This window comes from Schistocerca serialis, chromosome 1, assembly GCF_023864345.2.
Source record: "Schistocerca serialis cubense isolate TAMUIC-IGC-003099 chromosome 1, iqSchSeri2.2, whole genome shotgun sequence".
Classification (NCBI taxonomy): domain Eukaryota; kingdom Metazoa; phylum Arthropoda; class Insecta; order Orthoptera; family Acrididae; genus Schistocerca; species Schistocerca serialis.
The window spans coordinates 427,704,551-427,732,034 of NC_064638.1; the positions used below are offsets into that span (position 1 = coordinate 427,704,551).

The window sequence follows — 27,484 nt, forward strand, 5'->3', positions numbered from 1 at the left end:
TAGAACCGTTTTTCTAAATTTTATTTTATCTAAACTTAACAAATTTGTAAAACTCGCATTGTATAGAGTCATGAATATTTTTTCTTAAATTTATACTTCTTAAAACTGTAACTAAGAATTATCTCGGAAAATAAAAATCTGTTCTTATCAGCTTAATATCTGATACGTCCTGCATCGCAGGACCAGAATATTAAACTCATTTTTGGCTCATGACGGAGTGCTAGGGGCTTGCTCCACCTCTGTCGCGGGTTGGCCCGGCATTGCAGTACCGCCGGGATCGGCCCACCTAAAATTAATTAAAACACAGCCTGAAATGGGTTAATATTCTGCAGTGATCAGATATTCCGCTGGTAGCAAAACTTGTTGTAGTTGTCGATTTGCCCAGTAGTTAGCTGCTTACACACCTCGATTTCTTGTAATTAATTTAACATTATCTTACGAAGTTTATTTATTTTTTTTTTTTTTTTATTTTTTTTTTTTTTTTTTTTTTTTTTGCGGTTAGCCGGAACGCTCTTGCAGCCGCATTACACTAGGCTGGTAATTTATATGGGCACAGAAGAGTGCCTTCGGATGCCTCGTTGGCGTCACATATGGTCCGGCCACAGATAATTTTAATTACATTTTTTGGAGTTATATCCTTAGCTCCTCGCGAACGTCGTCGTCGCCGCCGCACGCACGCAGAATACGTGTGTACACACGTATGCAGTAGGCGGTGGACGATGTAAGCACTCGGCTAGGTGTAGCTCGCGCCGGCCTCGCGCCGGTGTAGCTCGCGCCGGCCTGGCGCTGCTGTGGGGCGGCCTCACGGCTTCTCCACTGCCCTGGCAGCCGGCGGCGTTCAAATGGGAGTCGCAGTTTACTGTTCGCCATGGAGGGTAGTACTGGGCTGTTGACGAGTGCTCTCGCGAATTCTCCTTCCTTCCGGCACTTGCTTTTGCGATGTTTTCGACGGTCGCCTGTTGCCATATCGGCCCGTACCACCGTGTGTCACTCCCACATGTGGAGCGCACACGCTGCAAGCATTTAGGCCCTTCGACTTGCGGTTTTTCCTTATCGCTTCTCGGCCTTTTGGCTAAGATCAAAGTGTAGTATCTGTTCTTATCAGCTTAATATCTGATACGTCCTGCATCGCAGGACCAGAATATTAAACTCATTTTTGGCTCATGACGGAGTGCTAGGGGCTTGCTCCACCTCTGTCGCGGGTTGGCCCGGCATTGCAGTACCGCCGGGATCGGCCCACCTAAAATTAATTAAAACACAGCCTGAAATGGGTTAATATTCTGCAGTGATCAGATATTCCGCTGGTAGCAAAACTTGTTGTAGTTGTCGATTTGCCCAGTAGTTAGCTGCTTACACACCTCGATTTCTTGTAATTAATTTAACATTATCTTACGAAGTTTATTTATTTTTTTTTTTTTTTTATTTTTTTTTTTTTTTTTTTTTTTTTTGCGGTTAGCCGGAACGCTCTTGCAGCCGCATTACACTAGGCTGGTAATTTATATGGGCACAGAAGAGTGCCTTCGGATGCCTCGTTGGCGTCACATATGGTCCGGCCACAGATAATTTTAATTACATTTTTTGGAGTTATATCCTTAGCTCCTCGCGAACGTCGTCGTCGCCGCCGCACGCACGCAGAATACGTGTGTACACACGTATGCAGTAGGCGGTGGACGATGTAAGCACTCGGCTAGGTGTAGCTCGCGCCGGCCTCGCGCCGGTGTAGCTCGCGCCGGCCTGGCGCTGCTGTGGGGCGGCCTCACGGCTTCTCCACTGCCCTGGCAGCCGGCGGCGTTCAAATGGGAGTCGCAGTTTACTGTTCGCCATGGAGGGTAGTACTGGGCTGTTGACGAGTGCTCTCGCGAATTCTCCTTCCTTCCGGCACTTGCTTTTGCGATGTTTTCGACGGTCGCCTGTTGCCATATCGGCCCGTACCACCGTGTGTCACTCCCACATGTGGAGCGCACACGCTGCAAGCATTTAGGCCCTTCGACTTGCGGTTTTTCCTTATCGCTTCTCGGCCTTTTGGCTAAGATCAAAGTGTAGTATCTGTTCTTATCAGCTTAATATCTGATACGTCCTGCATCGCAGGACCAGAATATTAAACTCATTTTTGGCTCATGACGGAGTGCTAGGGGCTTGCTCCACCTCTGTCGCGGGTTGGCCCGGCATTGCAGTACCGCCGGGATCGGCCCACCTAAAATTAATTAAAACACAGCCTGAAATGGGTTAATATTCTGCAGTGATCAGATATTCCGCTGGTAGCAAAACTTGTTGTAGTTGTCGATTTGCCCAGTAGTTAGCTGCTTACACACCTCGATTTCTTGTAATTAATTTAACATTATCTTACGAAGTTTATTTATTTTTTTTTTTTTTTTATTTTTTTTTTTTTTTTTTTTTTTTGCGGTTAGCCGGAACGCTCTTGCAGCCGCATTACACTAGGCTGGTAATTTATATGGGCACAGAAGAGTGCCTTCGGATGCCTCGTTGGCGTCACATATGGTCCGGCCACAGATAATTTTAATTACATTTTTTGGAGTTATATCCTTAGCTCCTCGCGAACGTCGTCGTCGCCGCCGCACGCACGCAGAATACGTGTGTACACACGTATGCAGTAGGCGGTGGACGATGTAAGCACTCGGCTAGGTGTAGCTCGCGCCGGCCTCGCGCCGGTGTAGCTCGCGCCGGCCTGGCGCTGCTGTGGGGCGGCCTCACGGCTTCTCCACTGCCCTGGCAGCCGGCGGCGTTCAAATGGGAGTCGCAGTTTACTGTTCGCCATGGAGGGTAGTACTGGGCTGTTGACGAGTGCTCTCGCGAATTCTCCTTCCTTCCGGCACTTGCTTTTGCGATGTTTTCGACGGTCGCCTGTTGCCATATCGGCCCGTACCACCGTGTGTCACTCCCACATGTGGAGCGCACACGCTGCAAGCATTTAGGCCCTTCGACTTGCGGTTTTTCCTTATCGCTTCTCGGCCTTTTGGCTAAGATCAAAGTGTAGTATCTGTTCTTATCAGCTTAATATCTGATACGTCCTGCATCGCAGGACCAGAATATTAAACTCATTTTTGGCTCATGACGGAGTGCTAGGGGCTTGCTCCACCTCTGTCGCGGGTTGGCCCGGCATTGCAGTACCGCCGGGATCGGCCCACCTAAAATTAATTAAAACACAGCCTGAAATGGGTTAATATTCTGCAGTGATCAGATATTCCGCTGGTAGCAAAACTTGTTGTAGTTGTCGATTTGCCCAGTAGTTAGCTGCTTACACACCTCGATTTCTTGTAATTAATTTAACATTATCTTACGAAGTTTATTTATTTTTTTTTTTTTTTTATTTTTTTTTTTTTTTTTTTTTTTTTTGCGGTTAGCCGGAACGCTCTTGCAGCCGCATTACACTAGGCTGGTAATTTATATGGGCACAGAAGAGTGCCTTCGGATGCCTCGTTGGCGTCACATATGGTCCGGCCACAGATAATTTTAATTACATTTTTTGGAGTTATATCCTTAGCTCCTCGCGAACGTCGTCGTCGCCGCCGCACGCACGCAGAATACGTGTGTACACACGTATGCAGTAGGCGGTGGACGATGTAAGCACTCGGCTAGGTGTAGCTCGCGCCGGCCTCGCGCCGGTGTAGCTCGCGCCGGCCTGGCGCTGCTGTGGGGCGGCCTCACGGCTTCTCCACTGCCCTGGCAGCCGGCGGCGTTCAAATGGGAGTCGCAGTTTACTGTTCGCCATGGAGGGTAGTACTGGGCTGTTGACGAGTGCTCTCGCGAATTCTCCTTCCTTCCGGCACTTGCTTTTGCGATGTTTTCGACGGTCGCCTGTTGCCATATCGGCCCGTACCACCGTGTGTCACTCCCACATGTGGAGCGCACACGCTGCAAGCATTTAGGCCCTTCGACTTGCGGTTTTTCCTTATCGCTTCTCGGCCTTTTGGCTAAGATCAAAGTGTAGTATCTGTTCTTATCAGCTTAATATCTGATACGTCCTGCATCGCAGGACCAGAATATTAAACTCATTTTTGGCTCATGACGGAGTGCTAGGGGCTTGCTCCACCTCTGTCGCGGGTTGGCCCGGCATTGCAGTACCGCCGGGATCGGCCCACCTAAAATTAATTAAAACACAGCCTGAAATGGGTTAATATTCTGCAGTGATCAGATATTCCGCTGGTAGCAAAACTTGTTGTAGTTGTCGATTTGCCCAGTAGTTAGCTGCTTACACACCTCGATTTCTTGTAATTAATTTAACATTATCTTACGAAGTTTATTTATTTTTTTTTTTTTTTTATTTTTTTTTTTTTTTTTTTTTTTTGCGGTTAGCCGGAACGCTCTTGCAGCCGCATTACACTAGGCTGGTAATTTATATGGGCACAGAAGAGTGCCTTCGGATGCCTCGTTGGCGTCACATATGGTCCGGCCACAGATAATTTTAATTACATTTTTTGGAGTTATATCCTTAGCTCCTCGCGAACGTCGTCGTCGCCGCCGCACGCACGCAGAATACGTGTGTACACACGTATGCAGTAGGCGGTGGACGATGTAAGCACTCGGCTAGGTGTAGCTCGCGCCGGCCTCGCGCCGGTGTAGCTCGCGCCGGCCTGGCGCTGCTGTGGGGCGGCCTCACGGCTTCTCCACTGCCCTGGCAGCCGGCGGCGTTCAAATGGGAGTCGCAGTTTACTGTTCGCCATGGAGGGTAGTACTGGGCTGTTGACGAGTGCTCTCGCGAATTCTCCTTCCTTCCGGCACTTGCTTTTGCGATGTTTTCGACGGTCGCCTGTTGCCATATCGGCCCGTACCACCGTGTGTCACTCCCACATGTGGAGCGCACACGCTGCAAGCATTTAGGCCCTTCGACTTGCGGTTTTTCCTTATCGCTTCTCGGCCTTTTGGCTAAGATCAAAGTGTAGTATCTGTTCTTATCAGCTTAATGTGGGCTGATATGGGCTGATTTCTGCACCGGGAAGCGGTCGCTTTTATTCTCCTGTTTCAGGTCCGCGACCTGAACAATGGAGCTTGTGGTGACGCTGCCGGCGGAGGTCTTCCGCTGCCGGATCTGCTTCGTCACCAAGGCTGCCGGGAGACCTACTTTTGGCGAGTACAAGGACCACTCGGCCCTTCTCCGCCACTACAGGAGGCTGCACGACCCGGAAACGGTTCCCGTTTTCGAGTGTCAGTTTTGCGGCCGACGCGACCCGCGGCTGAAGACGCTGCGGTTACACCAGCGGCTCTGCAATGCAGATTCCGCAACCCCCGGCGCTGCCAGTCGGGGGAGAGTGAGTATGGGACACGATGCCGTGTCTGGCTCTCTGGGGCACCCAGAGAGGTCAGCCGGCGGGAGGTCACAGGCGAGGGCCCCCGAAGCTAGTAGGACAGGCCCTTCGTCCTTAGTTAGTGCTGGGCGCAAGCCACAGGCGAAAGCGGCTCGGGAAGCTAGTACCATAGGCCGCCTAGCCTTAGATAATAGAGAGGGGCTATGGCCACAGCCCAGTCCGGTCCCCGAAGCTAGTAGGACAGACCGGCTGGACTTAGGATTAACTTACGCGGCGGTCCTGACCCGCAGCAGCGTGGTGGGCTCACAGGCTGCCTTGCCCTCACCCTGTGTGAGTGTGCAGGCGTCTGCGACGCCCAGGACGGCGGTGGTTGCCACCCCCGCGTCGTGTGTACTCTGTGTGCGCACGCCGAGGAGGTCTGGCATCCCCCTGCCGACACGCTCCGCGACGTCAACCGCGTCGCCACGAGTGCCGAGCGCAAGTTCGGGAGGTGAAGGCAGCCCGCTGCCGACGCCTGCCGCCGAACGCGTCGCTCCGGCCAGAGGCGCTGTGTCCGGCATGGGCCGCGGCTCGCCGCGGCCCGCGCCGGCCATTGCACCCAGTGGCGTACGCTGGCCACGTCGTGCGGCTGCCTCAGGCGCCTCCCGCCCGCCATCTGTCGGGAGCGTGGGTACCGGCCTGGGACTGCCGCCCGCATTCGCTACGCCGCCAACAGGTGGCTCTGCGGTGCGGGTGGGCAGTGGCAGGCAGGCTGCCTCGCTCGCCGCGACCGTTGGTGTTGTCATTCACGGCGCAGCCGCGCCGCCGGTTGACGCACCGAAGGCCGCGCGCCCGGCGGATGCACCGGATGGTGTGGTGCTTGTGCGGTCGCAGACGTACACGCGCCGCGTTTCCTCTGCCCTGCCGGCGGTTACGTCGAGTGACGCCCGTCACTCCGTCTCCGCTCAGGCAGGGAGTGCTAATAACCAAAAAGCTCCTGTTGCAGATCATGAGTGGCACGTAGTCACCCCACGGAGGGACAGACGCCGTGCTGCAGGACGCAGACCACCGCCCCCGGACCGACGGCGCATCATACCGCCCAGTCCGCGTAACAGCGGCCCGGCGCGAGCCAACGCGCCTGGGCGGCCGGCGCGAGCTACACCTCGTGTATCTCGCGCCGGCGGCAGGGCGCGGGCGACCGCTGGGCCATCTGTTGGCGGCGCGGCGAACAACAGCCGCGGTGCGCTGGGCCCGAGCGCCAGGCCGGCGCGAGCTACACCTCGAGACGCCCGGCCGGCGCGGACTACACCGGCCACCCCTACGACCACTGCGCCATCTGGTAGCGATCGTCGGGCTCCCAGTCCGCGTAACAGCGGCCCGGGGCGAGCCGGCGCGTCCGGTCAGCCGGCGCGAGCTACACCCCGTGTTTCTCGCGCCGGCGGCGGGCCGCTGGCGACCGGCGGGCCATCTGTTGGCGGCGCGGCGAACACCAGCCGCGGTGCGCCCGACCCGAGCGCCAGGCCGGCGCAAGCTACACCGGCCCCTGCTGCTACCGCTGCGCCACCTGTCACCAGCGCGGCAATCGAAAGCAGCACTGAGCGGCCCACGCCAGATGGCAGCACGGCACCACCACCGACGCAGACGACGGAGCGGCGCGACGTGAACGGAGGGACTGCAGCTGCGTCTCCCAGAAATGGCAGCAAGAAGAGGAGACGCCGACGCCGTAACAACCGGCCCAGTCCCAACCTCCCGCCGCAAGGCTCCCGTCCTTCACCAGACCTGACAGGACCCCCTGTACCCTCCGAACAGGGCGCAACTGAGGCAGCTCCGCCCCCCCCTCCCCCGGCCGACGCTCGGCTAACGGAGAGGCAGCGGCGCTGGCTGGCGGCCCTGGAGAGCGTCCACAACCAACCGTGGGACGCATTCGTCGCGGCCGTCGAGGACTTCATCTCCGAGATCGCCGAGACGAAGCCACAACGCCAGGCAGCCGGAGGTCGACAGGATGGGCCACCAGCAGCAGCGCACCGCGGCCAGGGCCGCGCCGACGCTGCTGCCAATCCCCCTCCCCCTGCCCCTACACGCGGCCGCGGTGGGCGGCGCGGTGGACGTGGCGCACGGCGCGCGGCGGCCGCCGAGCGTCGGTACGACGCGAATGCAGCGTCTGAGATTCAGAAGCTGTACCGCGCGGACCGGCGCAAGGCGATGCAGCGCGTCCTTGGCGAGACGTCACCGTACTGCCAAATCGATGGCAGCGTGCTCACGGAGCACTTTAAAAAGATCTATGGTAAATCTGACTTCTCTCTTTCAGATGCACCAGCTGCTGTCCCGGACTTTGCCGCCACCACGCCTCCTGATGTCAGCGAGGAGGTCCTGCTGCCGATCACACCTTCAGAGGTGCAACAGCGGCTCCAGAAGGCGAGCAATACTGCTCCTGGGGCAGACGGAGTCACCTACTCGGACTTGCGACGTGAGGATCCTGGCTGCCACGTGCTAGCTAAGATCTTCTCGCGCTGCTGGAATGAGCGGAAGACTCCGGTGCAGTGGAAAATATCCACTACCGTCCTCATCCACAAGAAAGGGGACGTCTCGGACGTGACAAACTGGCGGCCTTTAGCATTGAGCTCTACCATCTCTAAGCTCTTTGCTGCAATCGTTGCGGACCGCACTTCTCTCTGGGCAGAGCGGTTGAACCTGCTCTCCCCGGAACAGAAGGGCTTCCGCACGTTTGAAGGCTGCTACGAGCACAACTTCATTGTGCAGACGGCAATTGATGATGCAAGGCGCAGGGGAGGCCAAGCATGCTTTGCTTGGCTTGATCTGGCGAATGCTTTCGGTTCAGTGCCTCACGCTCACCTCCTTGGAGTACTGAGCAGGATGGGACTACCAGAGCAATTGCACCATCTAATTGCCGACATGTACGATGGTTGCTCCACCCGCGTCCGTACATCTGACGGACTAACGGAGGAGATAGAGATCCAGGCAGGGGTCAAGCAGGGCTGTCCACTGTCGCCCATCGTCTTTAATCTCGCGCTCGAGCCGGTACTTCGCGCCGCAACCTCACTCAGAAATGAGTGTGGTATTCCGCTTAGCGGCGTCAGTGTGAGTGCACTGGCGTATGCGGACGATATCGTGCTTCTGGCGCGGGATTCAGAGGCGATGCAGACGCTCCTCAATGTTGTGGGCGAGGCGGCAACGTGGGCCGGGCTTACCTTCAAGCCGTCGAAGTGTGCCACGCTTCACATCCGCCGTCGGCAGACACTAGGCTCGGTATTCGCCCTGCAAGGGGGAGAACCAGCCGTGCTCGGTGCGGGTGACGCCTACCTCCATCTTGGCGTTCCCACCGGGTACAAAGTCACGCAGACGCCAACGGATGCGATCGCGGCAATTCGACGCGACTTGCAGCACCTGGACGCTTCCCTGCTGGCTCCCTGGCAGAAGATTGACGCTGTGCGTGTCTTTCTCCTCCCTAGGCTTGACTTTGTCATGCGGGGCGGAGCGGTACGCAAGGGGCCGCTGTCTGCACTCGACAAGGCAGTGAAAGCGGCTGTCAAATCATGGCTGTTCCTCCCACAGCGTGCGTCCACCGAACAGCTGTACCTCGCGCTGGGAGAGGGAGGATGCGGCCTGACGCCGCTCGCGGACGCTGCGGACATCTCGACGATCGTCCACGGCTTCCGCATGCTGCACTGCGACGACGCCACCGTCCGCGACATCGCCTGGGCCACACTAACTACGGCCGCGCGCCGCCGACTGGGGAGGGAGCCGAGTCGTTCCGACTTGGCCACCTACCTTAGCGGCAGCACTGAGGGTGACCTCGCACGCGACGGAGGTGACATCCAGTCACTGTGGACGCGCGTCAGGAACGCCACAAGGCGCCTAGCGCCGCGTGGCGTCACCTGGCGCTGGAGTGAGCTGCTTTCTGAGTTGCAGGTGGAGGTCGGCGGCCAACCCGCCATCGCTGACGACGCGGAACACGGCGGCATCGGAGGGGTGACGCAGCCGGCCACGGAGGGGGCGGCGCCTGGGACTACACGACACCTCGATGATGGCGGCGATGGACCGCAACACGATGATGACAGCGTGGGACGCACCGCCAACACTGGCGTCGAGCATGTCCGGGTGGGAGGGGGCGCCAAACGTCTTCTCTCGCGGACGCTCCGCGAGTGTCTGAGGCAGCGCCTGCGCAACCTCCTACTCAGGAAACCTGACCAGGGGAAGGTGTTCGAGTGTACCAGGGAGTCCACAGCGTCCAACCACTTCATAGCGGGAGGCAAATACACCCGCTTCGCAGACTGGCGCTTTATCCATCGCGCCAGGCTCGGAGTCGTGCCTCTGAACGGTTGTCGCCGCTTTGATGGGCGGGCAAACAACAACAAAGCCTGCCGACGCTGTGGCCACAACAACGAGACGCTCCCGCACGTGATCAACGCGTGCATGGTGCACTCAGCAGCCCTGCAGTATCGCCACAACGCGGTCCTCAACCGCCTCGCGACAGCAGTCGCTGGGCGGCCAAGGAGAGGAAACGCTGCTGTTCCTGACATCAGGACCAACCAAGCCGTCATAGGGGACAGCAGTGGGCTGCGTCCGGACCTCGTAATAACTGACGAGGCCGCTAAGACTGTGACCATCGTCGATGTGACAATCCCCTTCGAGAATAGGCGGATTGCGCTCGACAACGCTCGGCAACTGAAGAGGATAAAGTACGCCGACGTTGCGCGCGGATTAGCCGCTCGCGGCTATTCCGTCACTGTCGACGCCCTGGTTGTTGGCAGTCTGGGGGCGTGGGACCGCCAGAACGATGCAGTGCTTCGGCACCTAGGCATCGCTAGCCGCTACTGCCAACTGATGCGGCGGCTGATGGTGTCTGACACCATCAAGTGGTCCCGCGACATTTACGTGGAACACATTACTGGCCACCGCCAGTATGTGTCCCCCTAGACTGTGGCATGCTCTGACGTCAGGCTGCGAGACCCTCGAGACTGCAGTCGTCGGAGAACTTCGAGGTCGGTGCCTTCGTGACGTCGGCGTCGAGATTCTCCTCCACGACGCGGGACCTGCGGCGCTACACCATCTTCGCGCCGCACTGCAGCAGTGCCGAGTCAGTAGCGGTGCGTGCGGTGCTGCCTGGTGCCCCTCCCTCCGTGGTGTCCGCCGAATATGGCCCCCACCTCGGTTGGCGCGGTGCTAGGCGGCGCCAAACGTGTGTCTACTGCCCGGCAGTCTCCAGCCAGCGTGGGAAGCAACGCCCTCCTGCCACGACACCCCGGTGACGTCTGCCGCAAGGCGGACAGAGGGGAGAAGTCCGGCTGTGTGTGACCCGCCTGCGTGCGTGGCACACCAGCCGCTGGCAGCCGTGCATGTGCAGTGTGCTGTCAGGGCATGGAGAAGAATGTAATAAACAAAATAGATCCTAAACTAGCTCCAACCTTCCCCGTTCTGACATTATCTAAGGCCGCGCCTACCGCGGGATTAATCTTAAGGTAATATACTTAAGCATCCGCGCCTAACGCGGCCTTCCAATATTTAAGTAGTGGGCTTAACCCACGAGTTAGAATAAGGTTCAATTACTTAAGTGCGGTTAGAACCGTTTTTCTAAATTTTATTTTATCTAAACTTAACAAATTTGTAAAACTCGCATTGTATAGAGTCATGAATATTTTTTCTTAAATTTATACTTCTTAAAACTGTAACTAAGAATTATCTCGGAAAATAAAAATCTGTTCTTATCAGCTTAATATCTGATACGTCCTGCATCGCAGGACCAGAATATTAAACTCATTTTTGGCTCATGACGGAGTGCTAGGGGCTTGCTCCACCTCTGTCGCGGGTTGGCCCGGCATTGCAGTACCGCCGGGATCGGCCCACCTAAAATTAATTAAAACACAGCCTGAAATGGGTTAATATTCTGCAGTGATCAGATATTCCGCTGGTAGCAAAACTTGTTGTAGTTGTCGATTTGCCCAGTAGTTAGCTGCTTACACACCTCGATTTCTTGTAATTAATTTAACATTATCTTACGAAGTTTATTTATTTTTTTTTTTTTTTTATTTTTTTTTTTTTTTTTTTTTTTTTTGCGGTTAGCCGGAACGCTCTTGCAGCCGCATTACACTAGGCTGGTAATTTATATGGGCACAGAAGAGTGCCTTCGGATGCCTCGTTGGCGTCACATATGGTCCGGCCACAGATAATTTTAATTACATTTTTTGGAGTTATATCCTTAGCTCCTCGCGAACGTCGTCGTCGCCGCCGCACGCACGCAGAATACGTGTGTACACACGTATGCAGTAGGCGGTGGACGATGTAAGCACTCGGCTAGGTGTAGCTCGCGCCGGCCTCGCGCCGGTGTAGCTCGCGCCGGCCTGGCGCTGCTGTGGGGCGGCCTCACGGCTTCTCCACTGCCCTGGCAGCCGGCGGCGTTCAAATGGGAGTCGCAGTTTACTGTTCGCCATGGAGGGTAGTACTGGGCTGTTGACGAGTGCTCTCGCGAATTCTCCTTCCTTCCGGCACTTGCTTTTGCGATGTTTTCGACGGTCGCCTGTTGCCATATCGGCCCGTACCACCGTGTGTCACTCCCACATGTGGAGCGCACACGCTGCAAGCATTTAGGCCCTTCGACTTGCGGTTTTTCCTTATCGCTTCTCGGCCTTTTGGCTAAGATCAAAGTGTAGTATCTGTTCTTATCAGCTTAATATCTGATACGTCCTGCATCGCAGGACCAGAATATTAAACTCATTTTTGGCTCATGACGGAGTGCTAGGGGCTTGCTCCACCTCTGTCGCGGGTTGGCCCGGCATTGCAGTACCGCCGGGATCGGCCCACCTAAAATTAATTAAAACACAGCCTGAAATGGGTTAATATTCTGCAGTGATCAGATATTCCGCTGGTAGCAAAACTTGTTGTAGTTGTCGATTTGCCCAGTAGTTAGCTGCTTACACACCTCGATTTCTTGTAATTAATTTAACATTATCTTACGAAGTTTATTTATTTTTTTTTTTTTTTTATTTTTTTTTTTTTTTTTTTTTTTTGCGGTTAGCCGGAACGCTCTTGCAGCCGCATTACACTAGGCTGGTAATTTATATGGGCACAGAAGAGTGCCTTCGGATGCCTCGTTGGCGTCACATATGGTCCGGCCACAGATAATTTTAATTACATTTTTTGGAGTTATATCCTTAGCTCCTCGCGAACGTCGTCGTCGCCGCCGCACGCACGCAGAATACGTGTGTACACACGTATGCAGTAGGCGGTGGACGATGTAAGCACTCGGCTAGGTGTAGCTCGCGCCGGCCTCGCGCCGGTGTAGCTCGCGCCGGCCTGGCGCTGCTGTGGGGCGGCCTCACGGCTTCTCCACTGCCCTGGCAGCCGGCGGCGTTCAAATGGGAGTCGCAGTTTACTGTTCGCCATGGAGGGTAGTACTGGGCTGTTGACGAGTGCTCTCGCGAATTCTCCTTCCTTCCGGCACTTGCTTTTGCGATGTTTTCGACGGTCGCCTGTTGCCATATCGGCCCGTACCACCGTGTGTCACTCCCACATGTGGAGCGCACACGCTGCAAGCATTTAGGCCCTTCGACTTGCGGTTTTTCCTTATCGCTTCTCGGCCTTTTGGCTAAGATCAAAGTGTAGTATCTGTTCTTATCAGCTTAATATCTGATACGTCCTGCATCGCAGGACCAGAATATTAAACTCATTTTTGGCTCATGACGGAGTGCTAGGGGCTTGCTCCACCTCTGTCGCGGGTTGGCCCGGCATTGCAGTACCGCCGGGATCGGCCCACCTAAAATTAATTAAAACACAGCCTGAAATGGGTTAATATTCTGCAGTGATCAGATATTCCGCTGGTAGCAAAACTTGTTGTAGTTGTCGATTTGCCCAGTAGTTAGCTGCTTACACACCTCGATTTCTTGTAATTAATTTAACATTATCTTACGAAGTTTATTTATTTTTTTTTTTTTTTTTATTTTTTTTTTTTTTTTTTTTTTTTTTGCGGTTAGCCGGAACGCTCTTGCAGCCGCATTACACTAGGCTGGTAATTTATATGGGCACAGAAGAGTGCCTTCGGATGCCTCGTTGGCGTCACATATGGTCCGGCCACAGATAATTTTAATTACATTTTTTGGAGTTATATCCTTAGCTCCTCGCGAACGTCGTCGTCGCCGCCGCACGCACGCAGAATACGTGTGTACACACGTATGCAGTAGGCGGTGGACGATGTAAGCACTCGGCTAGGTGTAGCTCGCGCCGGCCTCGCGCCGGTGTAGCTCGCGCCGGCCTGGCGCTGCTGTGGGGCGGCCTCACGGCTTCTCCACTGCCCTGGCAGCCGGCGGCGTTCAAATGGGAGTCGCAGTTTACTGTTCGCCATGGAGGGTAGTACTGGGCTGTTGACGAGTGCTCTCGCGAATTCTCCTTCCTTCCGGCACTTGCTTTTGCGATGTTTTCGACGGTCGCCTGTTGCCATATCGGCCCGTACCACCGTGTGTCACTCCCACATGTGGAGCGCACACGCTGCAAGCATTTAGGCCCTTCGACTTGCGGTTTTTCCTTATCGCTTCTCGGCCTTTTGGCTAAGATCAAAGTGTAGTATCTGTTCTTATCAGCTTAATATGGGCTGATATGGGCTGATTTCTGCACCGGGAAGCGGTCGCTTTTATTCTCCTGTTTCAGGTCCGCGACCTGAACAATGGAGCTTGTGGTGACGCTGCCGGCGGAGGTCTTCCGCTGCCGGATCTGCTTCGTCACCAAGGCTGCCGGGAGACCTACTTTTGGCGAGTACAAGGACCACTCGGCCCTTCTCCGCCACTATAGGAGGCTGCACGACCCGGAAACGGTTCCCGTTTTCGAGTGTCAGTTTTGCGGCCGACGCGACCCGCGGCTGAAGACGCTGCGGTTACACCAGCGGCTCTGCAATGCAGATTCCGCAACCCCCGGCGCTGCCAGTCGGGGGAGAGTGAGTATGGGACACGATGCCGTGTCTGGCTCTCTGGGGCACCCAGAGAGGTCAGCCGGCGGGAGGTCACAGGCGAGGGCCCCCGAAGCTAGTAGGACAGGCCCTTCGTCCTTAGTTAGTGCTGGGCGCAAGCCACAGGCGAAAGCGGCTCGGGAAGCTAGTACCATAGGCCGCCTAGCCTTAGATAATAGAGAGGGGCTATGGCCACAGCCCAGTCCGGTCCCCGAAGCTAGTAGGACAGACCGGCTGGACTTAGGTTTAACATACGCGGCGGTCCTGACCCGCAGCAGCGTGGTGGGCTCACAGGCTGCCTTGCCCTCACCCTGTGTGAGTGTGCAGGCGTCTGCGACGCCCAGGACGGCGGTGGTTGCCACCCCCGCGTCGTGTGTACTTTGTGTGCGCACGCCGAGGAGGTCTGGCATCCCCCTGCCGACACGCCCCGCGACGTCAACCGCGTCGCCACGAGTGCCGAGCGCAAGTTCGGGAGGTGAAGGCAGCACGCTGCCGACGCCTGCCGCCGAACGCGTCGCTCCGGCCAGAGGCGCTGTGTCCGGCATGGGCCGCGGCTCGCCGCCGCCCGCGCCGGCCATTGCACCCAGTGGCGTACGCTGGCCACGTCGTGCGGCTGCCGCAGGCGCCTCCCGCCCGCCATCTGTCGGGAGCGTGGGTACCGGCCTGGGACTGCCGCCCGCATTCGCTACGCCGCCAACAGGTGGCTCTGCGGTGCGGGTGGGCAGTGGCAGGCAGGCTGCCTCGCTCGCCGCGACCGTTGGTGTTGTCATTCACGGCGCAGCCGCGCCGCCGGTTGACGCACCAAAGGCCGCGCGCCCGGCTGATGCACCGGATGGTGTGGTGCTTGTGCGGTCGCAGACGTACACGCGCCGCGTTTCCTCTGCCCTGCCGGCGGTTACGTCGAGTGACGCCCGTCACTCCGTCTCCGCTCAGGCAGGGAGTGCTAATAACCAAAAAGCTCCTGTTGCAGATCATGAGTGGCACGTAGTCACCCCACGGAGGGACAGACGCCGTGCTGCAGGACGCAGACCACCGCCCCCGGACCGACGGCGCATCATACCGCCCAGTCCGCGTAGCAGCGGCCCGGCGCGAGCCAACGCGCCTGGCCGGCCGGCGCGAGCTACACCTCGTGTATCTCGCGCCGGCGGCAGGGCGCGGGCGACCGCTGGGCCATCTGTTGGCGGCGCGGCGAACAACAGCCGCGGTGCGCTGGGCCCGAGCGCCAGGCCGGCGCGAGCTACACCTCGAGACGCCCGGACGGCGCGGGCTACACCGGCCACCCCTACGACCACTGCGCCATCTGGTAGCGATCGTCGGGCACCCAGTCCGCGTAGCAGCGGCCCGGGGCGAGCCGGCGCGTCCGGTCAGCCGGCGCGAGCTACACCCCGTGTTTCTCGCGCCGGCGGCGGGCCGCTGGCGACCGCCGGGCCATCTGTTGGCGGCGCGGCGAACACCAGCCGCGGGGCGCCCGACCCGAGCGCCAGGCCGGCGCAAACTACACCGGCCCCTGCTGCTACCGCTGCGCCACCTGTCATCAGCGCGGCGATCGAAAGCAGCACTGAGCGGCCCACGCCAGATGGCAGCACGGCACCACGACCGACGCAGACGACGGAGCGGCGCGACGTGAACGGAGGGACTGCAGCTGCGTCTCCGAGAACTGGCAGCAAGAGGAGGAGACGCCGACGCCGTAACAACCGGCCCAGTCCTAACCTTCCGCCGCAAAACTCCCGTCCTACACCGAACCCGACCAACCCTCCTGTACCCTCCGAACAGGGCGCAACTGAGGCAGCTCCGCCCCCCCCTCCCCCGGCCGACGCTCGGCTAACGGAGAGGCAGCGGCGCTGGCTGGCGGCCCTGGAGAGCGTCCACAACCAACCGTGGGACGCATTCGTCGCGGCCGTCGAGGATTTCATCGCCGAGATCGCCGAGACGAAGCCACAACGCCAGGCAGCCGGAGGTCGACAGGATGGGCCACCAGCAGCAGCGCACCGCGGCCAGGGCCGCGCCGACGCTGCTGCCAATCCCCCTCCCCCTGCCCCTACACGCGGCCGCGGTGGGCGGCGCGGTGGACGTGGCGCACGGCGCGCGGCGGCCGCCGAGCGTCGGTACGACGCGAATGCAGCGTCTGAGATTCAGAAGCTGTACCGCGCGGACCGGCGCAAGGCGACGCAGCGCGTCCTTGGCGAGACGTCACCGTACTGCCAAATCGATGGCAGCGTGCTCACGGAGCACTTTAAAAAGATCTATGGTAAATCTGACTTCTCTCTTTCAGATGCACCAGCTGCTGTCCCGGACTTTGCCGCCACCACGCCTCCTGATGTTAGCGAGGAGGTCCTGCTGCCGATCACACCTTCAGAGGTGCAACAGCGGCTCCAGAAGGCGAGCAATACTGCTCCTGGGGCAGACGGAGTCACCTACTCGGACTTGCGACGTGAGGATCCTGGCTGCCACGTGCTAGCTAAGATCTTCTCGCGCTGCTGGAAAGAGCGGAAGACTCCGGTGCAGTGGAAAATATCCACTACCGTCCTCATCCACAAGAAAGGGGACGTCTCGGACGTGACAAACTGGCGGCCTTTAGCATTGAGCTCTACCATCTCTAAGCTCTTTGCTGCAATCGTTGCGGACCGCACTTCTCTCTGGGCAGAGCGGTTGAACCTGCTCTCCCCAGAACAGAAGGGCTTCCGCACGTTTGAAGGCTGCTACGAGCACAACTTCATTGTGCAGACGGCAATTGACGATGCAAGGCGCAGGGGAGGCCAAGCATGCTTTGCTTGGCTTGATCTGGCGAATGCTTTTGGTTCAGTGCCTCACGCTCACCTCCTTGGAGTACTGAGCAGGATGGGACTACCAGAGCAATTGCACCATCTAATTGCCGACATGTACGATGGTTGCTCCACCCGCGTCCGTACATGTGACGGACTAACGGAGGAGATAGAGATCCAGGCAGGGGTCAAGCAGGGCTGTCCACTGTCGCCCATCGTCTTTAATCTCGCGCTCGAGCCGGTACTTCGCGCCGCAACCTCACTCAGAAATGAGTGTGGTATTCCGCTTAGCGGCGTCAGTGTGAGTGCACTGGCGTATGCGGACGATATCGTGCTTCTGGCGCGGGATTCAGAGGCGATGCAGACGCTCCTCAATGTTGTGGGCGAGGCGGCAACGTGGGCCGGGCTTACCTTCAAGCCGTCGAAGTGTGCCACGCTTCACATCCGCCGTCGGCAGACACTAGGCTCGGTATTCGCCCTGCAAGGGGGAGAACCAGCCGTGCTCGGTGCGGGTGACGCCTACCTCCATCTTGGCGTTCCCACCGGGTACAAAGTCACGCAGACGCCAACGGATGCGATCGCGGCAATTCGACGCGACTTGCAGCACCTGGACGCTTCCCTGCTGGCTCCCTGGCAGAAGATTGACGCTGTGCGTGTCTTTCTCCTCCCTAGGCTTGACTTTGTCATGCGGGGCGGAGCGGTACGCAAGGGGCCGCTATCTGCACTCGACAAGGCAGTGAAAGCGGCTGTCAAATCATGGCTGTTCCTCCCACAGCGTGCGTCCACCGAACAGCTGTACCTCGCGCTGGGAGAGGGAGGATGCGGCCTGACGCCGCTCGCGGACGCTGCGGACATCTCGACGATCGTCCACGGCTTCCGCATGCTGCACTGCGACGACGCCACCGTCCGCGACATCGCCTGGGCCACACTAACTACGGCCGCGCGCCGCCGACTGGGGAGGGAGCCGAGTCGTTCCGACTTGGCCACCTACCTTAGCGGCAGCACTGAGGGTGACCTCGCACGCGACGGAGGTGACATCCAGTCACTGTGGACGCGCGTCAGGAACGCCACAAGGCGCCTAGCGCCGCGTGGCGTCACCTGGCGCTGGAGTGAGCTGCTTTCTGAGTTGCAGGTGGAGGTCGGCGGCCAACCCGCCATCGCTGACGACGCGGAACACGGCGGCATCGGAGGGGTGACGCAGCCGGCCACGGAGGGGGCGGCGCCTGGGACTACACGACACCTCGATGATGGCGGCGATGGACCGCAGCACGATGATGACAGCGTGGGACGCACCGCCACCACTGGCGTCGAGCATGTCCGGGTGGGAGGGGGCGCCAAACGTCTTCTCTCGCGGACGCTCCGCGAGTGTCTGAGGCAGCGCCTGCGCAACCTCCTACTCAGGAAACCCGACCAGGGGAAGGTGTTCGAGTGTACCAGGGAGTCCACAGCGTCCAACCACTTCATAGCGGGAGGCAAATACACCCGCTTCGCAGACTGGCGCTTTATCCATCGCGCCAGGCTCGGAGTCGTGCCTCTGAACGGTTGTCGCCGCTTTGATGGGCGGGCAAACAACAACAAAGCCTGCCGACGCTGTGGCCACAACAACGAGACGCTCCCGCACGTGATCAACGCGTGCATGGTGCACTCAGCAGCCCTGCAGTATCGTCACAACGCGGTCCTCAACCGCCTCGCGACAGCAGTCGCTGGGCGGCCAAGGAGAGGAAACGCTGCTGTTCCTGACATCAGGATCAACCAAGCCGTCATAGGGGACAGCAGTGGGCTGCGTCCGGACCTCGTAATAACTGACGAGGCCGCTAAGACTGTGACCATCGTCGATGTGACAATCCCCTTCGAGAATAGGCGGATTGCGCTCGACAACGCTCGGCAACTGAAGAGGATAAAGTACGCCGACGTTGCGCGCGGATTAGCCGCTCGCGGCTATTCCGTCACTGTCGACGCCCTGGTTGTTGGCAGTCTGGGGGCGTGGGACCGCCAGAACGATGCAGTGCTTCGGCACCTAGGCATCGCTAGCCGCTACTGCCAACTGATGCGGCGGCTGATGGTTTCTGACACCATCAAGTGGTCCCGCGACATTTACGTGGAACACATTACTGGCCACCGCCAGTATGTGTCCCCCTAGACTGTGGCATGCTCTGACGTCGGGCTGCGAGACCCTCGAGACTGCAGTCGTCGGAGAACTTCGAGGTCGGTGCCTTCGTGACGTCGGCGTCGAGATTCTCCTCCACGACGCGGGACCTGCGGCGCTACACCATCTTCGCGCCGCACTGCAGCAGTGCCGAGTCAGTAGCGGTGCGTGCGGTGCTGCCTGGTGCCCCTCCCTCCGTGGTGTCCGCCGAATATGGCCCCCACCTCGGTTGGCGCGGTGCTAGGCGGCGCCAAACGTGTGCCTACTGCCCGGCAGTCTCCAGCCAGCGTGGGAAGCAACGCCCTCCTGCCACGACACCCCGGTGACGTCTGCCGCAAGGCGGACAGAGGGGAGAAGTCCGGCTGTGTGTGACCCGCCTGCGTGCGTGGCACACCAGCCGCTGGCAGCCGTGCATGTGCAGTGTGCTGTCAGGGCATGGAGAAGAATGTAATAAACAAAATAGATCCTAAACTAGCTCCAACCTTCCCCGTTCTGAAATTATCTAAGGCCGCGCCTACCGCGGGATTAATCTTAAGGTAATATACTTAAGCATCCGCGCCTAACGCGGAATTCCAATATTTAAGTAGTGGGCTTAACCCACGAGTTAGAATAAGGTTCAATTACTTAAGTGCGGTTAGAACCGTTTTTCTAAATTTTATTTTATCTAAACTTAACAAATTTGTAAAACTCGCATTGTATAGAGTCATGAATATTTTTTCTTAAATTTATACTTCTTAAAACTGTAACTAAGAATTATCTCGGAAAATAAAAATCTGTTCTTATCAGCTTAATATCTGATACGTCCTGCATCGCAGGACCAGAATATTAAACTCATTTTTGGCTCATGACGGAGTGCTAGGGGCTTGCTCCACCTCTGTCGCGGGTTGGCCCGGCATTGCAGTACCGCCGGGATCGGCCCACCTAAAATTAATTAAAACACAGCCTGAAATGGGTTAATATTCTGCAGTGATCAGATATTCCGCTGGTAGCAAAACTTGTTGTAGTTGTCGATTTGCCCAGTAGTTAGCTGCTTACACACCTCGATTTCTTGTAATTAATTTAACATTATCTTACGAAGTTTATTTATTTTTTTTTTTTTTTTATTTTTTTTTTTTTTTTTTTTTTTTTGCGGTTAGCCGGAACGCTCTTGCAGCCGCATTACACTAGGCTGGTAATTTATATGGGCACAGAAGAGTGCCTTCGGATGCCTCGTTGGCGTCACATATGGTCCGGCCACAGATAATTTTAATTACATTTTTTGGAGTTATATCCTTAGCTCCTCGCGAACGTCGTCGTCGCCGCCGCACGCACGCAGAATACGTGTGTACACACGTATGCAGTAGGCGGTGGACGATGTAAGCACTCGGCTAGGTGTAGCTCGCGCCGGCCTCGCGCCGGTGTAGCTCGCGCCGGCCTGGCGCTGCTGTGGGGCGGCCTCACGGCTTCTCCACTGCCCTGGCAGCCGGCGGCGTTCAAATGGGAGTCGCAGTTTACTGTTCGCCATGGAGGGTAGTACTGGGCTGTTGACGAGTGCTCTCGCGAATTCTCCTTCCTTCCGGCACTTGCTTTTGCGATGTTTTCGACGGTCGCCTGTTGCCATATCGGCCCGTACCACCGTGTGTCACTCCCACATGTGGAGCGCACACGCTGCAAGCATTTAGGCCCTTCGACTTGCGGTTTTTCCTTATCGCTTCTCGGCCTTTTGGCTAAGATCAAAGTGTAGTATCTGTTCTTATCAGCTTAATATCTGATACGTCCTGCATCGCAGGACCAGAATATTAAACTCATTTTTGGCTCATGACGGAGTGCTAGGGGCTTGCTCCACCTCTGTCGCGGGTTGGCCCGGCATTGCAGTACCGCCGGGATCGGCCCACCTAAAATTAATTAAAACACAGCCTGAAATGGGTTAATATTCTGCAGTGATCAGATATTCCGCTGGTAGCAAAACTTGTTGTAGTTGTCGATTTGCCCAGTAGTTAGCTGCTTACACACCTCGATTTCTTGTAATTAATTTAACATTATCTTACGAAGTTTATTTATTTTTTTTTTTTTTTTATTTTTTTTTTTTTTTTTTTTTTTTTGCGGTTAGCCGGAACGCTCTTGCAGCCGCATTACACTAGGCTGGTAATTTATATGGGCACAGAAGAGTGCCTTCGGATGCCTCGTTGGCGTCACATATGGTCCGGCCACAGATAATTTTAATTACATTTTTTGGAGTTATATCCTTAGCTCCTCGCGAACGTCGTCGTCGCCGCCGCACGCACGCAGAATACGTGTGTACACACGTATGCAGTAGGCGGTGGACGATGTAAGCACTCGGCTAGGTGTAGCTCGCGCCGGCCTCGCGCCGGTGTAGCTCGCGCCGGCCTGGCGCTGCTGTGGGGCGGCCTCACGGCTTCTCCACTGCCCTGGCAGCCGGCGGCGTTCAAATGGGAGTCGCAGTTTACTGTTCGCCATGGAGGGTAGTACTGGGCTGTTGACGAGTGCTCTCGCGAATTCTCCTTCCTTCCGGCACTTGCTTTTGCGATGTTTTCGACGGTCGCCTGTTGCCATATCGGCCCGTACCACCGTGTGTCACTCCCACATGTGGAGCGCACACGCTGCAAGCATTTAGGCCCTTCGACTTGCGGTTTTTCCTTATCGCTTCTCGGCCTTTTGGCTAAGATCAAAGTGTAGTATCTGTACGATGGTTGCTCCACCCGCGTCCGTACATCTGACGGACTAACGGAGGAGATAGAGATCCAGGCAGGGGTCAAGCAGGGCTGTCCACTGTCGCCCATCGTCTTTAATCTCGCGCTCGAGCCGGTACTTCGCGCCGCAACCTCACTCAGAAATGAGTGTGGTATTCCGCTTAGCGGCGTCAGTGTGAGTGCACTGGCGTATGCGGACGATATCGTGCTTCTGGCGCGGGATTCAGAGGCGATGCAGACGCTCCTCAATGTTGTGGGTGAGGCGGCGACGTGGGCCGGGCTTACCTTCAAGCCGTCGAAGTGTGCCACGCTTCACATCCGCCGTCGGCAGACACTAGGCTCGGTATTCGCCCTGCAAGGGGGAGAACCAGCCGTGCTCGGTGTGGGTGACGCCTACCTCCATCTTGGCGTTCCCACCGGGTACAAAGTCACGCAGACGCCAACGGATGCGATCGCGGCAATTCGACGCGACTTGCAGCACCTGGACGCTTCCCTGCTGGCTCCCTGGCAGAAGATTGACGCTGTGCGTGTCTTTCTCCTCCCTAGGCTTGACTTTGTCATGCGGGGCGGAGCGGTACGCAAGGGGCCGCTATCTGCGCTCGACAAGGCAGTGAAAGCGGCTGTCAAATCATGGCTGTTCCTCCCACAGCGTGCGTCCACCGAACAGCTGTACCTCGCGCTGGGAGAGGGAGGTTGCGGCCTGACGCCGCTCGCGGACGCTGCGGACATCTCGACGATCGTCCACGGCTTCCGCATGCTGCACTGCGACGACGCCACCGTCCGAGACATCGCCTGGGCCACACTAACTACGGCCGCGCGCCGCCGACTGGGGAGGGAGCCGAGTCGTTCCGACTTGGCCACCTACCTTAGCGGCAGCACTGAGGGTGACCTCGCACGCGACGGAGGTGACATCCAGTCACTGTGGACGCGCGTCAGGAACGCCACAAGGCGCCTAGCGCCGCGTGGCGTCACCTGGCGCTGGAGTGAGCTGCTTTCTGAGTTGCAGGTGGAGGTCGGCGGCCGACCCGCCATCGCTGACGACGCGGAACACGGCGGCATCGGAGGGGTGACGCAGCCGGCCACGGAGGGGACTGCGCCTGGGACTACACGACACCTCGAAGATGGCGGCGATGGACCGCAGCACGATGATGACAGCGTGGGACGCACCGCCAACACTGGCGTCGAGCATGTCCGGGTGGGAGGGGGCGCCAAACGTCTTCTCTCGCGGACGCTCCGCGAGTGTCTGAGGCAACGCCTGCGCCACATCCTACTCAGGAAACCGGACCAGGGGAAGGTGTTTGAGTGCACCAGGGAATCCACAGCGTCCAACCACTTCATAGCGGGAGGCAAATACACCCGCTTCGCAGACTGGCGCTTTATCCATCGCGCCAGGCTCGGAGTCGTGCCTCTGAACGGTTGTCGCCGCTTTGATGGGCGGGCAAACAACAACAAAGCCTGCCGACGCTGTGGCCACAACAACGAGACGCTCCCGCACGTGATTAACGCGTGCATGGTGCACTCAGCAGCCCTGCAATATCGCCACAACGCGGTCCTCAACCGCCTCGCGACAGCAGTCGCTGGGCGGCCAAGAAGAGGAAACACTGCTGTTCCTGACATCAGGATCAACCAAGCCGTCATAGGGGACAGCAGTGGGCTGCGTCCGGACCTCGTAATAACCGACGAGGCCGCGAAGTCTGTGACCATCGTCGATGTGACGATCCCCTTTGAAAATAGGCGGATTGCGCTCGACAACGCTCGGCAACTGAAGAAGATAAAGTACGCCGACGTTGCGCGCGGATTAGCCGCTCGCGGCTATTCTGTCACTGTCGACGCCCTGGTTGTCGGCAGTCTGGGGGCGTGGGACCGCCAGAACGATGCAGTGCTTCGGCACCTAGGCATCGCTAGCCGCTACTGCCAACTGATGCGGCGGCTGATGGTGTCTGACACCATCAAGTGGTCCCGCGACATTTACGTGGAACACATTACTGGCCACCGCCAGTATGTGTCCCCCTAGACTGTGGCATGCTCTGACGTCAGGCTGCGAGACCCTCGAGACTGCAGTCGTCGGAGAACTTCGAGGTCGGTGCCTTCGTGACGTCGGCGTCGAGATTCTCCTCCACGACGCGGGACCGCGGCGCTACACCATCTTCGCGCCGCACTGCAGCAGTGCCGAGTCAGTAGCGGTGCGTGCGGTGCTGCCTGGTGCCCCTCCCTCCGTGGTGTCCGCCGAATATGGCCCCCACCTCGGTTGGCGCGGTGCTGGGCGGCGCCAAACGTGTGCCTACTGCCCGGCAGTCTCCAGCCAGCGTGGGAAGCAACGCCCTCCTGCCACGACACCCCGGTGACGTCTGCCGCAAGGCGGACAGAGGGGAGAAGTCCGGCTGTGTGTGACCCGCCTGCGTGCGTGGCACACCAGCCGCTGGCAGCCGTGCATGTGCAGTGTGCTGTCAGGGCATGGAGAAGAATGCAATAAATAAAATAGACCCTAAAACTAGCTCCAAACTTTCCCCAGTGTGAATTATCTAAGGCCGCGCCTATCGCGGAATTAGTCTTAAGGTAATATACTTAAGCATCCGCGCCTAACGCGGTCTTCCAATATTTAAGTAGTGGGCTTAACCCACGAATTAGAATAAGATTCAAATATTTAAGTGCGGTTAGAACCGTCTACTATATATTTAACTCAAACTTTCATTAAATTTGTAAAACTCGCTTTGTATAGAGTCATGAATATTTTTTCTTAAATTTATACTTCTTAAAACTGTAACTAAGAATTATCTCGGAAAATAAAAATCTGTTCTTATCAGCTTAATATCTGATACGTCCTGCATCGCAGGACCAGAATATTAAACTCATTTTTGGCTCATGACGGAGTGCTAGGGGCTTGCTCCACCTCTGTCGCGGGTTGGCCCGGCATTGCAGTACCGCCGGGATCGGCCCACCTAAAATTAATTAAAACACAGCCTGAAATGGGTTAATATTCTGCAGTGATCAGATATTCCGCTGGTAGCAAAACTTGTTGTAGTTGTCGATTTGCCCAGTAGTTAGCTGCTTACACACCTCGATTTCTTGTAATTAATTTAACATTATCTTACGAAGTTTATTTATTTTTTTTTTTTTTTTATTTTTTTTTTTTTTTTTTTTTTTTTGCGGTTAGCCGGAACGCTCTTGCAGCCGCATTACACTAGGCTGGTAATTTATATGGGCACAGAAGAGTGCCTTCGGATGCCTCGTTGGCGTCACATATGGTCCGGCCACAGATAATTTTAATTACATTTTTTGGAGTTATATCCTTAGCTCCTCGCGAACGTCGTCGTCGCCGCCGCACGCACGCAGAATACGTGTGTACACACGTATGCAGTAGGCGGTGGACGATGTAAGCACTCGGCTAGGTGTAGCTCGCGCCGGCCTCGCGCCGGTGTAGCTCGCGCCGGCCTGGCGCTGCTGTGGGGCGGCCTCACGGCTTCTCCACTGCCCTGGCAGCCGGCGGCGTTCAAATGGGAGTCGCAGTTTACTGTTCGCCATGGAGGGTAGTACTGGGCTGTTGACGAGTGCTCTCGCGAATTCTCCTTCCTTCCGGCACTTGCTTTTGCGATGTTTTCGACGGTCGCCTGTTGCCATATCGGCCCGTACCACCGTGTGTCACTCCCACATGTGGAGCGCACACGCTGCAAGCATTTAGGCCCTTCGACTTGCGGTTTTTCCTTATCGCTTCTCGGCCTTTTGGCTAAGATCAAAGTGTAGTATCTGTTCTTATCAGCTTAATATCTGATACGTCCTGCATCGCAGGACCAGAATATTAAACTCATTTTTGGCTCATGACGGAGTGCTAGGGGCTTGCTCCACCTCTGTCGCGGGTTGGCCCGGCATTGCAGTACCGCCGGGATCGGCCCACCTAAAATTAATTAAAACACAGCCTGAAATGGGTTAATATTCTGCAGTGATCAGATATTCCGCTGGTAGCAAAACTTGTTGTAGTTGTCGATTTGCCCAGTAGTTAGCTGCTTACACACCTCGATTTCTTGTAATTAATTTAACATTATCTTACGAAGTTTATTTATTTTTTTTTTTTTTTTTATTTTTTTTTTTTTTTTTTTTTTTTTTTTTTTTTTTTTTTTTTTTTTTTTTGCGGTTAGCCGGAACGCTCTTGCAGCCGCATTACACTAGGCTGGTAATTTATATGGGCACAGAAGAGTGCCTTCGGATGCCTCGTTGGCGTCACATATGGTCCGGCCACAGATAATTTTAATTACATTTTTTGGAGTTATATCCTTAGCTCCTCGCGAACGTCGTCGTCGCCGCCGCACGCACGCAGAATACGTGTGTACACACGTATGCAGTAGGCGGTGGACGATGTAAGCACTCGGCTAGGTGTAGCTCGCGCCGGCCTCGCGCCGGTGTAGCTCGCGCCGGCCTGGCGCTGCTGTGGGGCGGCCTCACGGCTTCTCCACTGCCCTGGCAGCCGGCGGCGTTCAAATGGGAGTCGCAGTTTACTGTTCGCCATGGAGGGTAGTACTGGGCTGTTGACGAGTGCTCTCGCGAATTCTCCTTCCTTCCGGCACTTGCTTTTGCGATGTTTTCGACGGTCGCCTGTTGCCATATCGGCCCGTACCACCGTGTGTCACTCCCACATGTGGAGCGCACACGCTGCAAGCATTTAGGCCCTTCGACTTGCGGTTTTTCCTTCATCTCCGGCGGTACACCGAAAGGTTACCGCCCTTCGATAGTGCCGTTTTCGCGCTAATCGAAGTGCTAGGGTTTACAGGTGCCAGCCAGCCAGCCAGCCAGCCAGCAGCAGCAGTTCCCGGTCCCGGCCTGCAGCGGTGGTCCCGCAGCCAGCCAGCCAGCCAGCCAGCCAGCCAGCCAGCCAGCCAGCCAGCCAGCCAGCCAGCCAGCCAGCCCTCCGGTGGCAGCAGCAGTCCAGCCAGCAGCAGTCCTGCCAGCAGCAGCAGCAGCAGTAGCCGCCGCCGCCGCCGCCGCCGCCGCCGCCGCCGCCGCCGCCGCCCCGGCCCAGTCCGCGGCAGCAGCGTCCCTGCCTGTCGCCGTCGCCGTCGCCGTCGCCGTTGCCGTCGCCGTCGCCGTCGCCGTCGCCGTCGCCGTCGCCGTCGCCGTCGCCGTCGCCGTCCGTCGTCTCCCAGTGTGTGTCCTGTCCCTTTAGTGCTGTGTTTTTCTTTCTTCTTCTTGTCGTCATGTCCGCCCCCACCACCACCGTCACTACTACCACCACCGCCATCGTGTATACGTCCCCTTCCGCCGCCACCACCACTATCACTTGGTGTGCCCAGTCCCACCCCCCTCCTTCCATCCCTCCCCTCCTCTCTATCCCTTCGCCCTCGCTCTTTGTCGCCCCCTCTCCCGCCTCTTCCTCTCGTTCTGATCCTTTCCCCCCACTCCCCCAGCCTGTCACTGCAGCTCCGGCTAGGGTGGTGGCCCGTCGGGCCACTGCCCACGCCCAGCTCTCCCCGTCGCCGTCGCCGTCGCCATCGCCATCACCGCCACCACCGTCATCGTCATCGTCACCATCACCATCACTGCCACATTCGCCTGCACCGTCACAGTCACTCTCTCCGGCGCCGACTGCTGCGTCCGTGCCGGGACCTGTCCCTTCCCGCCACCTCCCCATCGTTCCCGTCCCTCATGTCACCACCCGCCCATCTGCCGCTGTCAAACGCCCTAGTGGCGCCTCCACTTCC

At 57.3% G+C, this 27,484-nt stretch overlaps 2 protein-coding genes, 12 non-coding genes and 3 pseudogenes across 14 annotated transcripts; all 17 read left to right on the forward strand.

Annotated features, from left to right (window-relative positions):
* The first annotated feature begins 92 nt into the window (after positions 1-92).
* LOC126423390 (U2 spliceosomal RNA) lies at positions 93-291 on the forward strand. Its single transcript, XR_007576145.1, has one exon. It is a non-coding gene; the product is annotated as a U2 spliceosomal RNA (small nuclear RNA).
* A 761-nt stretch (positions 292-1,052) lies between these two features.
* LOC126420852 (U2 spliceosomal RNA) lies at positions 1,053-1,245 on the forward strand. Its single transcript, XR_007576101.1, has one exon. It is a non-coding gene; the product is annotated as a U2 spliceosomal RNA (small nuclear RNA).
* A 761-nt stretch (positions 1,246-2,006) lies between these two features.
* On the forward strand, positions 2,007-2,199 carry LOC126420863 (U2 spliceosomal RNA). The gene has a single exon (XR_007576102.1). It is a non-coding gene; the product is annotated as a U2 spliceosomal RNA (small nuclear RNA).
* A 759-nt stretch (positions 2,200-2,958) lies between these two features.
* On the forward strand, positions 2,959-3,151 carry LOC126420875 (U2 spliceosomal RNA). The gene has a single exon (XR_007576103.1). It is a non-coding gene; the product is annotated as a U2 spliceosomal RNA (small nuclear RNA).
* A 761-nt stretch (positions 3,152-3,912) lies between these two features.
* Positions 3,913-4,105, forward strand: LOC126420897 (U2 spliceosomal RNA). Its single transcript, XR_007576104.1, has one exon. It is a non-coding gene; the product is annotated as a U2 spliceosomal RNA (small nuclear RNA).
* Positions 4,106-4,864: 759 nt separating this feature from the next.
* LOC126423932 (U2 spliceosomal RNA) lies at positions 4,865-4,976 on the forward strand (annotated as a pseudogene).
* A 2,469-nt stretch (positions 4,977-7,445) lies between these two features.
* LOC126480083 (uncharacterized) lies at positions 7,446-10,181 on the forward strand. The gene has a single exon (XM_050103841.1). The coding sequence runs from the start codon at positions 7,446-7,448 to the stop codon at positions 10,179-10,181; it is 2,736 nt and encodes a 911-aa protein (XP_049959798.1).
* Positions 10,182-10,914: 733 nt separating this feature from the next.
* LOC126423401 (U2 spliceosomal RNA) lies at positions 10,915-11,113 on the forward strand. Its single transcript, XR_007576146.1, has one exon. It is a non-coding gene; the product is annotated as a U2 spliceosomal RNA (small nuclear RNA).
* Positions 11,114-11,874: 761 nt separating this feature from the next.
* LOC126420908 (U2 spliceosomal RNA) lies at positions 11,875-12,067 on the forward strand. The gene has a single exon (XR_007576105.1). It is a non-coding gene; the product is annotated as a U2 spliceosomal RNA (small nuclear RNA).
* A 759-nt stretch (positions 12,068-12,826) lies between these two features.
* LOC126420919 (U2 spliceosomal RNA) lies at positions 12,827-13,019 on the forward strand. Its single transcript, XR_007576106.1, has one exon. It is a non-coding gene; the product is annotated as a U2 spliceosomal RNA (small nuclear RNA).
* A 762-nt stretch (positions 13,020-13,781) lies between these two features.
* LOC126423888 (U2 spliceosomal RNA) lies at positions 13,782-13,893 on the forward strand (annotated as a pseudogene).
* A 5,938-nt stretch (positions 13,894-19,831) lies between these two features.
* Positions 19,832-20,030, forward strand: LOC126423423 (U2 spliceosomal RNA). Its single transcript, XR_007576147.1, has one exon. It is a non-coding gene; the product is annotated as a U2 spliceosomal RNA (small nuclear RNA).
* A 760-nt stretch (positions 20,031-20,790) lies between these two features.
* Positions 20,791-20,983, forward strand: LOC126420930 (U2 spliceosomal RNA). Its single transcript, XR_007576107.1, has one exon. It is a non-coding gene; the product is annotated as a U2 spliceosomal RNA (small nuclear RNA).
* A 760-nt stretch (positions 20,984-21,743) lies between these two features.
* Positions 21,744-21,808, forward strand: LOC126424264 (U2 spliceosomal RNA; annotated as a pseudogene).
* Positions 21,809-22,026: 218 nt separating this feature from the next.
* LOC126480243 (uncharacterized protein T26G10.4-like) lies at positions 22,027-23,808 on the forward strand. Its single transcript, XM_050103853.1, has one exon. It carries the CDS (start codon positions 22,027-22,029, stop codon positions 23,806-23,808), a length of 1,782 nt encoding a protein of 593 aa, XP_049959810.1.
* Positions 23,809-24,539: 731 nt separating this feature from the next.
* Positions 24,540-24,738, forward strand: LOC126423434 (U2 spliceosomal RNA). The gene has a single exon (XR_007576148.1). It is a non-coding gene; the product is annotated as a U2 spliceosomal RNA (small nuclear RNA).
* A 760-nt stretch (positions 24,739-25,498) lies between these two features.
* Positions 25,499-25,691, forward strand: LOC126420941 (U2 spliceosomal RNA). Its single transcript, XR_007576108.1, has one exon. It is a non-coding gene; the product is annotated as a U2 spliceosomal RNA (small nuclear RNA).
* The last annotated feature ends 1,793 nt before the right edge of the window (positions 25,692-27,484 follow it).